The sequence below is a fragment of the Dermacentor silvarum genome, chromosome 1, assembly GCF_013339745.2.
Source record: "Dermacentor silvarum isolate Dsil-2018 chromosome 1, BIME_Dsil_1.4, whole genome shotgun sequence".
In the NCBI taxonomy this organism is placed as follows: Eukaryota; Metazoa; Arthropoda; class Arachnida; order Ixodida; family Ixodidae; genus Dermacentor; species Dermacentor silvarum.
Window position 1 is genome coordinate 184,641,163 of NC_051154.1, and position 12,654 is coordinate 184,653,816.

Consider the following 12,654-nt stretch of genomic DNA (forward strand, 5'->3'; position numbering starts at 1 on the left):
CAGGGAATAGCTGTGCCAGCATCCAAGCAATTGGAGTTCTCAACATTCTGATCACAAAAGGGTACAAAGCAGCTGTATCACCTGGAGGGCAACTGTACAGTGCAATAACAGTACTTCGTGTAATAAAAATGATGATGAGCAATCCTTTTACAATGTTGTTTTGTTAAAAACTGCCACATGCAGCATCAGGTTTAAGACCCTTGAAAGTTCTTACTTGTCATTCAATATATATATATATATATATATATATATATATATATATATATATATATATATATATATTTATTTATAGCTGCATGAACCATGTTTTAACTATACACATTTAGTCATTCATTTCTTTAGCTATGGTTTGGTTCCATGTACAAAACTTTTGTTGAAATGTGTATGGGTTTGGTTTTCTAGGTGGTGAAAGAGGAGTACTTCTAAAATGTTGTGATTATGATTAAAGAGCAGTAGTCAGGTTTTCTCTCTAGTTGCATTGCTAAAGCTAACCTTTTAATTTCTTTTTCAGATGTTTCATAAAGTTGTGGACACCAGGTGGGCCAGCACAGTGACTCATCACCTCGTGGGCATTGTGACCTACTATGGCAAACATTACTCTACATTCTTCTTCCACACAAAGCTATGTGTATGGATATACTTTGATGATGCTACCGTGAGAGAGGCAAGTGTATAGGCCCATACTGTATATCCAGTTTTGTTTCATACACGCTAAACTATTGAAAGCATAGCTAAAAATACTGCCTGCTTTACCTGTCAGAATTTTAAACTGGTAAATATACATGTATATATATTAAATGAAAGTGCATGTTAAGATAGTTTATTCTACTTTTGAAAGCCCTGATAAGGAAAGGAGGCCTAGGTGCTATGAGGCACTGTAATTACTGTCTGGTAGTTAATTTTAGGGACTAATATTTACCAAACCAATACGGTTGTTATTATTGATATTTCTAAGTAGACATTTGCACCAATTTTTTTTAGGTATCATACACGTCCATTCATTGGAGCACAATGTCCTCCTGTAAAAATTTTTAAAAAATTTTTTATTCTGATAATTTATTTAATGTGCTTAGCTTGTTTTGGTGACTTGGGTCCTTTTATTTTGATTGGGTCTTGGCTTAACTTTAGCTTGAGTGCAGAATTTAAAGTGCTGTGTGAGAAGCCATGCAAAGCTCAGTATCTCAAACTGCAGTCAAGCTACTTTTTGGAGATGCCTGTGTGGTAGGTGTCAGCAGGGGCATCAGAAGTGCGAAATAGAATGGAAACAGGGCAATTGGGCGGGGCACTGGTAATTTGCTTGCCACTGCGCTGTCTGGCCATATCACTTGTAGGGGTGGTGATACTGAAATTCTGTGACTCGGAACTGCACCTCTGCCCCCCACCTATCCCCTCTCATGCCATTTGGCATCAACTAACTAGTTTTGTCATTTGTGACTGATAGAATATCCTCATTATGAATCTTTAGTAAATCTGACTTCTTTTTGGGAATGATGTTATATATCAACAGAATCATTAGGAACAAAGTTTTTAGGGGTTAACTTTACTTCCACAAAAGGGAAAAATTGTCATCCACCCAAGAGTAGTCCGAAGCTACAAAGGAAACCTATACGGGTCTCATAAAGGGAGCTTCACAGTTGAAGAAAAAGTGGTCCTGATCTGGGGATTGAACTCGGGACTGATGCCTTTCCAGGCTGGTCGATCTACCATCTGAGCTAACCGGGAGGCTAGCTTCGTGCTGCTCTCAGCTGGATGAAAATGTTTCCCTTTCACAACACGTCTTCCACCTTGTGGATTTCCGCAGAACTCATTTGCTATATTTATGTCCATCACTGGCAAACAGCAGCCTGTTGTATAATGAAAGTAGGTTCTGTATCTTTACTCGATTATTTTTGTCTTCTATTCCTTTCTATTCTCAGTAGACCTGCAGGCAAGGCAAATAAGGGCAAAACAAATTAACTGAGAGTATATATGGCTTGCCTTTTGTTCTCAAGTGTGTGTTGCTTCATGTTGTTCCACTTGTTAAGTGGGGGCCACTCATGGCCACCTTGCCATATAACTTGTTTCACAGGTATCAAAGTAACAGCAATATTTCCAGGCTGTGTGTTTTGAGATGATCTATTTTGCATCTGCATTTACATCACTTTATTCAAACATAGTATTAATGTATGTGAAGGAAGTGACATTGAGCATTTTAAGCATTGGAATTGACACTGTTTGCATTACACTTTCCCGTGCACAAGGTTTCTGCCTTACTTCTTATAAAGCTGTAAAGTTTACTGCTGTATTTTCTGTGTATACACCCTGAGATTCATTTGTAGGGGTGTACGAGTAACAAATTTGAAGACCAAATAAAATACAACTATAATAGTGCCGGAAGCAAATCGAACCAAATATCAAATACTTCTCAAATAATTTGTGAATGATGAACAGCCTTCTTCATAATGAATATAAAGCAGTGTTCACCTCCCAGTATTCACAACGTTAGCAAGTTAATCTCACTGAACTGCACACAGCATGGTTTATCAAAAGCACGAATGGAGCACTAGGAATAAATGTAAGCAATTTTTTCACACAGCATTTAGCAAATTAACAGAATGAAGTTTAAAAGGCAGTCTTCTTCACCAGTTTGCTTTTGTGTACACTGTCAAGACTAAATCGGAAATGCACATTGTCTATGACGATGACAAGACTGAAAAAAGCAGACGTCTTCTTTAGGTTGGATTGGTTACGGCAGATAGTTCCACTGTTAAATCAAATAATGCTGCAACAAAGCGCACTTAAGTTTAGTCTGAAGGGAACACACAGCAGCAGCATTCATAAATAATACCAAACATTACCCACTGTCGAATGTCCTTTCTGAGCTGAATGTAAGTGCGAATGATCGCGGTTTAGCTGTCTGCCTCCCTGTGAGACACAATGTGTTCTATCGTGTAACTTCTTGTGCTTTATGTCCTCTAGGGCTGGGGTGAAAGTTATCGCATGTTTGCTTCAATTTCATGTCTGTTCATGTGCAGTTGATGATGTGAAGTATTTGAAAGCTATTAGAAAAATATTTAAATTTGCTAATAACGACTGTTCAATACGAGGAATATTCTAATCTTTCGAATAATGAATAGAATATTCACGCACTCGTACTCATTTGCATTTTAGGCATCTGAATAAAAAGTTTAGGTTAGACCATATCTTGCTTGCATGCCGAGCGGCTTTGAGCTTATAGGTATGTGATTTCTTTCAGATTGGCCCCCACTGGCAGCAGGTGGTGGACAAATGTCACAGAGGGCACTTTCAGCCACTACTCCTGCTTTATGCAAACCCTAATGGAACTCCCGTGTCTACAGCCACTGCACCAACTTCTGTGATACACTACATATCTGAACACAAAAGTGAGCTCCAGATTCTTTTCATTAGTCCATATTTGGTTTATAAATATATATTCTAGGCAAAACTAGAATAGTAACTGTTCAAGCATAGCCTCCACAGATTTGAAATATACATGGCTTGGAAAAATAGAGGGCTAATAACTTGCAATAAATCTATAACTTCCAAAATTTAGGGTTTGCTTCCTTTCATTTCTCAGACACTTGATATTAGTGCTCAGTGTTTGGGACAAGGAAAGAAACAAAAAAGAAGAGCCATGAGAACAGCCTATTACTTGCAAAAATAGGTTGCTGCGGACCTTGCCGCTAGTACTGTTTTATGCCACATATAGTGGCATTAAAATTCAAAGCTCCAGGTCAGTGGGAGTGTCACCCAGCTTCAAAAAAAGAAAAAAGAAAGGAACAACATTTGTGCAGAACAGTGTGTTTAGTATTGACACATTAACCTCGAATTGTGCATGTCACATGCTGTATTCCTTACTTTTTCTTCCTGTGTCAATTTCTTTTTTTGTCACTTTGTAAATTGTCAAGATGTGATGACAACTCAGTGAGCATAAATACTTAAGCCAATGGAAGATACGAACACACTTCAATTGAGCACAATCTGTTTTTCACTACCTTAGGTTTAATATTTGTTCTGTGTGCCATTTGTATATGTTCCATAGTCTGCCAAGAGATTTGCTTTCTTAGACATTAAAGATTAACAATTTTGGGAGATCTTTCCCTGCAGATGTTTAACAGAGACATGCACCATTCTTTGCTTACTTTTTGCAGCTAGATTATGTTCTCAGTTACTTTCTGATAGCCTGTGCTTATGCAGGCCCTGCTGTTGATGTCTACAATCAAGAAATAGTTTTAAAAATATATTTTGTGTATAGCATAGGACCATCAATGTGAACACATTTTATTGTCCATTTTGTAAAATAAGTAATTTGGTACCCATGTTGTCATTTATGTTCCTTGGTGCATATTCGATTCTATAGCGGTAAATATATATATATTTTTAGTAAACAAACTAATCCAATAACAAGTTCTTGTGGCAAGTTCCTCGATTAATTGTAAGAGTAAATAACCAGTGTTTGTGCACAGCAATTGGTAGATAGAGTTCATCAACATCAGTGGGCTGGTGTTGCCATATGCCAGCAGTGCACCCTGCAGCTGTTTGGCAAGTTGCAAAACCAGTCAACTTGTACATAGACTTGTAGGTAGAAATACAGTGGGTACTTGCCGCTTTAAACATTGTTGGCAAAGCCTCAAAGATCCACTTTAATTTAAAGTCATAACAACCAGAAATTACACTGTTTTTCTTATAACATCATTAAGCAATTTTTTTCATTCACCCTACAATTCCTAAAATGCTCAGCCATTTCACAAAAAGATCGCATTTCTGCTTTTATTCAAATGTAGATAGAAATTTTTCTGGAAAAAGGAAGATTCTCTCCATAGAACATTGTTGTCCACATGTGCTACTAGGCTACTATACGCCAGTGGTTCTCACCATCATGCTAACATGTCATATTGTAACAAATTAAAATCAAGCATGTGCTCCTAGATTGTTATTTTTGATTTGTAGTGATGTGGTTTGCAACTTGGTGATACGTAAATTCAAAGAAAGTGCTTGTACTACATGGCTTTACCACAGACGGTTCAGTGAGCCAGTTACTGCAACATACCGGATATATGCAGGAGGTGATTGTGCAGAAAAACATTTGAGAATATATTCCTAGGAAGAATGAGCAAGCATTTACATGCAGAGTGTCATTTCTGACATTCAATCTAGGTTCTTTATAAGTCCCTGTCAAATTTGGAGGTCTGCATGCTGATTGCAATGTTTGATGTAGCACGATTTTGCTTAAAATAATATTTGCAGGCATTCTTCAAAGCTCTGCTTAATTTCAAGCTACTATATGCTTGTACGTTTACATGCCTGTACACTCACATTTGCTTGAAGAATAGGGAATGTTGCCTTAGGTTCCAACTTTTAGACTGTGAGTGTAGGTTGTGCATCATAAGGCAAAGGATGAGAGGACCTGCTTAATGCAGTAAACATTAGCTGCATTTGCTGTAACTTAGTTCCACAATAAGTCATTAGTTTGGCTTTTGTCACACAGATCAAAATGGATTTCTGGAAATACAGATGAGTCATTAGTTTGCCTTGTGTCACACATATTAAAATGGAAGTCTCGAAATACAGATGAAGATAGGGAAAACCTGAATAGATAGGGGCATCTGAGAAATTCATTATGGCAGACACCGTTTTTCATAAAACTATCTCTGTTTTTCATAAAAATATACATCAGTATGATAGTGGCATAGTTATTATATAAAGCATATTTCATCATCGTTCTGCCTTGAAGTTGTTACATGAGAGATTCAGTTGTTCATCATGTACACCATTAAAAAAGTTATCTCGAATTTCTTTGCATCCACAGAAAAACAAATGGACCTGAAGCGATCAACGAGTGAAAAGCACAGGTATGGGCAGCAAAATGGAAAAAAGAATGAACAGCTGTCTGCAGGCATGCATATTGCTGGTGATGTGCCATGGAGCCGTGGCAGCTACCTGAGCAGCAAGAAAGGCATCAGCATGGGAGGCCGCTCAGCAATGCAGGAGCCGTTGCCCGTCTTGGACATGGCTTTTGCTCACTGTGCAAAACCAAGGGCAAGGACTTACTCAGACACGTCCATCATGTCAGAACGCCCCTATGAGCCACATGGCAGCGGGTCAGACCTAGAAGCTCAGCACACAATGGAGGGCGTACGTCATATGGCCAAGCAGGCAGGAAGGGATAACACCTTGGATGCAGACATCAACAGCACATATATCAGCAGGCAGGCAGTGGAGAGTGTACTGAGCCTTCAACACTTGCAGAGGCAACGAGCCCTCCATGGGGCAAGCACATCAGTTGTACCTGGCAGCCGAAATAGCAGCAGTAGTCTTGAATCATTTGAAAACTCGCTGCATATGAGGGAGAAGGCATCTGACTGCATTGATGGCACATGCCGTAGAAGAGATTCTGGAAACTGGAGTGGAGATCGAAACAGTGCCAGCTCAGCTAGCAGCACTTCTCTGGATGGGCCTTACTACTGTGCTTCAGGTGTGAGGAGGTGAGTAGTGATGGAAGCTGTGGCACTGCAAATAAATTGAATAAAATAGTGCTTGTTAAGGGAAAATCTACTCGTTTGCTTGGCTGCCATCCAAATGAAACTTGGAAAAGGTAGAAGCAGCAGGGCTGTATTTTTGCTGAGGAGTTTTATTAGTGTACGGATACTTTCCTTACTTTCCTTGTGCAGTAAAACATTCTCATATACTTTGCTAATTAAGTTTTGTATGATTACAGAGCTCTACTAAGGCGCAACACAATCAACAAAAAAATACACTTTTTTGTGCAGGCGCAAAATTACTTTGTGTAGAGATTATACCAGTGCAGAAAGAATAGCAAAATGTTGCCTTTTCTTTACTTTTATTTAACAAATCTGCATAACATGAGGCACGCCTACTGGGGGACTCCGAGTTAAATTTTGACCACCTTGAGTTCTTTAACGTGCACCCAATGCACAATACAGAGGCATTTTTTCATTTCGCCCCCATAGAAATGCATACGCCGCAGCCGGGATTTGATCCCATGACTTCGAGCTTAGCAGCGTGATGCCAAAGCCACTACATCACCACGGCGAGTTTGTGCATAACATAAGGCAGTGTGGATAGTTAAGAAATGTGATTTATTGATTGGGTTGTTTGTCATAGCTAGCTAGGTTGGGCAGATCATTTATTTATTTATTTATTTATTTATTTATTTATTTATTTATTTATTTATTTATTTATTTATTTATTTATTTAGTTAGTTAGTTAGTTAGTTTACCCTCAAGTGCACAGAGCTTTGCAGAGGGGAGTGGGGTACATAAATAATAAACAAAATTCCAAATGTAATAACATGTAGAATACTAATAACATCTACAATACATAGGAGGAAGCAATGTTAGGCTAATACAACGGAAAGTTCGAATGAAGGTACAATGGGAAGAACCGCGTATAACAGGGGAAAAAAACAATCACTTAATGCATCATCAAATAAGTAATTGTTTATGGTTGCATAAAATAGATCGTAATCTGAAATGGAAACGATGTCGAAGGGTAGGTGGTTCCAGTTATTGGACGTGTGTGGGACGAAAGAATAAAAAAAGTGTTAGTGCGGCACGTAGTAACATGAACCTTTTGGTGGTGATCTAAGCGGACTGAATGATAAGATAGGGTCTTAACGAACTGGGTTTTCAAAACTGGATGATGGTATATCTTATGGAAAAGTGTAAGACGGCATGCTTTGCGATGTGAAACAAGTGACTGCAAGGAAAGGGTGCGTTTCATCTACGTGATACTGCTAGTGCAATTGTAGTTGGATAATATAAAATGTGCTGCGTTATTCTTTATCATTTCAAGAGAATGAGTTAAGTGCAATTGAAAGGGATCCCAAATAGAGCATGCGTATTGAAGTTTTGGGCGCACTAGTGTTTTATACATTGTTAGTTTCACACTTACAGGAGCTCCACTAAGGTTACGTCGTAGGTACCCTAGCATACGGTTACCATTGTTAATAACGTAGTTAATGTGATGTTTCCAGCTTAGATCAGATGTTATATGAATTCCCAAGTATTTATAAGAAGTAACAGATTCTAGAGCAGCGTTATTTAGGGTATAGGTAGCAGAGGGTCTGTTAGTATATGCAACATGTAAAACTTTGCATTTGATAGTGTTAAGTTCCATGGTGCCAAGTTCTGCACCAATGAGCAATATTAGAGGTATCGTTTTGCAGAGAACTAATGTCTAGGTTACTTGAAATTTCACGGTAAACAGCACAGTCATCTACGAAGAGGTGAATTGAGGAGCTTACACAATTGGGTAAATCATTAATATAGATGAGGGAAAGTAAAGGGCCCAATACAAAGCCTTGGGGCACGCCAGAGGTAACAGTAGATGACGGTGAGGTAGAATTATTGGCAACAACGTACTGTGAGCGATTGCTTAAAAAAAATTCCATCCAAGTAAGAATTCTGCTGTCAATGTTTAGGCTGCTAAGCTTGTAGAGTAATAGGTGGTGGTTAATCTTGTCAAAAGCCTTGGGATACTCCAAAAAAGATACAATCGACCGAGGAACCACGTTCTAGAATGGCGTGTAAGGATCATTGTCAATGATTAGGTTATATGTATGGAAAGTGCATTTTTTAAGGTATTGTTAGTAAGCATTATGCCAGTCATATGTGAATTTCTTCATTAGCGGCATTTAATGTACATGCACGTAAGGTTTTTGCTCTAACTTTACTAAATTTGGTTGCACAAAAGCATATCACTGTGTTCAAAAATTAAGGAAGCGGCTGAAATTAATTGTCAGTATTACCCTTCCTTTTTCTTGTGTGTGTTTGTGTGTGTGTGGAACACAAGCTTCACTGAGAGTAAATGACTAGATGCCTTCAGAACAATTAACAATGTCTGCTAACAGTTGTTTTTAGTCTTGATAGTTTGTTTGTAAGTATCCGAAGTGCAGTGTTTGTTTATATTGCAAACGAGTCTCCATTCCCCTTTCCTTTTGCACAGAGCTTGCGGAAGCCCTGGCAGGACAGTGAACAACTTTTCGAAGCACGAGTATTCCAACATTGGGATGCTTGTGGACAAAGGCTACGATTCTTACTCCCTGTCAAGCACAGACAGCTACCCATCTGCAGGAATGCCTGGGTCTCCAGCCAAGGCAGACCCACGCCTGCAACAAATACCAGAAGCTGTACACATTTCCAACAGGCTCGAGCGGGCCATTCACCACTCTCTGCTGCAAGGAAGCGACTCAGCCTCAGACTCTGTTTTTGATGATGTCTTCACGAGTGGGAAAGGAGAGGGTGAGTATTATGTCTTGACACACTTCTGATATGCAGTTTAACTGTCTACATGTACAGTGCAAACACATTTAAAAATGTTGCCTTAAGTGTATCCATTATTTCTTCACTTCTTTGTGCAGAAGAATTGCAAGACTGTGAGAAGCTGTGCTCACAAGCTGAGGTTTGCTTGAAGATGTCATATGAAAAGGAGCAAGCAGGGGACCTTAAAATGGCCATTTTCTTCAGTGATTCAGCAGCAGGTGAGTGCAAAAGAAGTCAAACTATAGAAAAAAGCATTGTGCCCAGTGAAGCACAGCACATGGACTGTTATGGTTCTCATATTGTTTTTTTAGCCAATTTTATTTTTTCTTTGTGAAATGTGATTTATATAGGCATCTGGCTGTTGATATTTTTTTTTTGTGACAGTGTTGCATTCACAAATTAGCACTAAGATTATGCTGATCTTTCTTCCACAGCTAAAGCGAGAGCTGCCATGGATGCTCCTTATGGCAATGCACAGTCACTGATTGCAGCAAAGATGAAGCACAGCATGAGTGTGATGCGCTCATCCAACCTGTCTAAGCGATTGAAAGAAGCAGAAGAACGCCGCCGGGGGAAGGAGTCCAATGGCTATGATGCTCACCACAGTCGTCAAGGGAGCAGAGACAGCACACACAGCCGTCACACTCGCCAGGGCAGCAGAGACAGTGCATGCACTGTCATCGATCTGTCAGAGCCAGTGAAAAGCATAGAAATATATGCAACTCTGCCCAAAAAGAGCTCCAAAAAGAAAAGTGGTGCAGTGTTTGCCCACTCTTCTCTTCGTCTAAAAGATGATGTGGAAGTCTACAAGGATTTTCTTGCAGACCAGTGGCATACCAGCAGTCAGGATGATTCAGCCATTAAAATAATGTCTGATGGAGAGTACACACTCAATCCTAAGACTAAGATGAGAAATGGAGTGGGAAGCCTTAGTGAGACCAATGGTGCAAAGATGAAAGACACTGAATTCAGTGATTATTCTAGTGAATGGGAGCAGTCCAAGAAGCCTTCCTTACAGCGAACGCTCTCCAACCCAACAGGCATGAAGAACCATGATGCTGATGATGCCAACAATGTCTCAGCTTCAATGAAGAAGCAGCACAGGATTCGGAGAAAGTTGATGGGTGGTTTCATGCGTCGCAAAAACAGGAGTCTTCCTGACCTGCGGGAAGGCAAAGATGCACCGCAGACTGAATCAAGGGCACTTGATGACAATGTCATTTTTGATGCTAAAAATGAACGTGGCATGAAACAAGAGTCCTCTAATGAAGATGAGGCTCGGGAAGATCATTCTGCCACAATCAAACGCCGTGGCTTCCACCAGCCTCATAGGGCCTTTGTTAACAGAAATTATGCACAGCGACCACTTTTAACTAAGGTTGACCCTCCCCAAGTTGATGGGGTGACCTCTTCTACCTCGCTACATCAGAGGAACACTGCTTGTGAGCAGCAAGAAGAGTCAACTAAACCGGCACCATGTTGGCCACAGCCACGACAGCAGCCATCTGAAGGGGCGATCTCTTCTACCACGCTGCACCAGAGGAATGCTGCTTTGAGCAACAGGACAGTTCAGCTAAACCGGCACCTTGTTGGCCACAGATACGACAGCAACCATCCGAAATGCTTGGAAACAAAACTATGGGAGTTGACGTGGGAAGTTTCAGTGATCCCCTTATGCCAAGTTCGGCTCTAAGCCTTTCCAAGAGCTTAAACCAAGGCACGGTATTGGAACCAAACAGTTTCTTAAAAGAGCTACACAACAAGAGAACACAAATCTTGAAATCCCTGCCGAAGTCACCTGACAATGTTCGAAACCAGGGCAGTGAGACAGCAATGCAAGTGAAGCTGGAGCAGCATTGCAGTCCTGCATCAAGTGGAAATAGCTGGTTGTGTGAACTTCAGTCAAAACAGATGGCGATGCTCAAGAAAGGGGACCGTGTGGATGATGTGAAGACTTCATGTGACAAAGATTTGATACTTTCTGGTAAGCATATTTTTGCATCGTTACTCAAATAGATTCTGACTCTAAAAAAATGATGCAATACTTAGCATCAGCACTTTTTTTTTTAATTTTAGTCTTAGGTTATGATAAGGTTTGCCACAGAAGAAAAGGAAATAGGTGCTAATGGATTTTATGGTTATGTAATTGTCTATCATTTAAGTGAAGCTTCATAGTAGGAAGTTGCATTTGATTTCACATTTACTTGGGTCATGCCAAGGCACCTTAGTACTTTACTCAGCCAAAGTGTTCATGTTGCTGACTTGCGATATGAACACTTTCTGTCCTTCTCTTCATCTTTTTCTCCCCTTCCACCTTTCCCCAGTGCAGGGTAGCCGACCAGGCTCAGTCCTGGTTAACCTCCCTGGCTTTCATTTATCCTTCTCTCTCTCAACCAATTGAACTTTCGGTTATGCCATGTTTAACCTTTACTTTCAATATGAATCTAAGGAATTTTCTGTGACATGCATTGCTTCTAGACTTTGTGGCAGCATATGCTTACGAAAGATAAGATGCATGATGCTTGCACTGTAAAAATTTTAAATTGTTTATTTATAATTTGTGATGTTCTTGTTTAATTTGTCTTTCATTCTTTCATTTTAATAGGAAAAGAGGAAGCTCTTCGACAGCCACTGATGCTTTCTGCTCCCCAAGTTGCCAACAAACATGTGAGTGTTTATATATATGTATATATATATACATGTTTGCTAATAGCATGTTAAGACATGTAATGGATGAAAACAGTGCAACACCAGTTAAGAAACTGCAATGTAATAACCTGTGACAGTCAAAATTCTAGAAATAGTTGCAACAAATTTTACGTACAGGTGGTCCGTGTTGCTAGCCATTAGTATTTTACCCTGCATGTAAGTTTTTTAGGACATTTCATTGGCCCAACAAGGTATAATAAAGTAGCAGAAGAATGATCCTCCATTGTAAACTGATTGGATTTGATATGAAACAAGATTGCTGAAATTTGGCATTCGTTGATTTGTATTGCAGTCATGTTTTATCATGGGGTACAGCAAATAATTGGTTATGGAGGTGCATGAAGACACAAAGTAGCATTAACTTAATTTACATGAACTCGACATAAGTGGGTCAAGTCAGAGGTTGGGCTCACTGCTCATCCACACAGATTTGATAGAGTTGACATGTACTTTGCTAAGCGAGTTGAGTGAGTCCACTTGATACAGTGATTGACTTGATTGATAAGTGTACTACTTGGAAGCACTTGTGCTACAACTTTTTTATTCTTGCATATTTAGAGCATCGCAGATACAAATATGGCTTTAGTATGCTTCTGTAAAAATGGAACACAACTGTACTTAATTTTGGCATGTTCAACAAAAATTTGATGGTTTCAATTAA

At 39.5% G+C, this 12,654-nt stretch overlaps 1 protein-coding gene across 1 annotated transcript in view; it reads left to right on the forward strand.

The window, feature by feature from the left end:
- The window catches only part of LOC119435986 (uncharacterized), a 68,398-nt gene that overhangs the window by 51,777 nt on the left and 3,967 nt on the right, over positions 1-12,654 (forward strand). Inside the window, 8 exon segments of the mRNA XM_049658340.1 lie at positions 512-664; positions 3,236-3,383; positions 5,810-6,485; positions 8,968-9,263; positions 9,383-9,502; positions 9,719-10,974; positions 10,977-11,268; positions 11,890-11,951. Coding sequence (XP_049514297.1) covers positions 512-664; positions 3,236-3,383; positions 5,810-6,485; positions 8,968-9,263; positions 9,383-9,502; positions 9,719-10,974; positions 10,977-11,268; positions 11,890-11,951 — 3,003 coding nt within the window.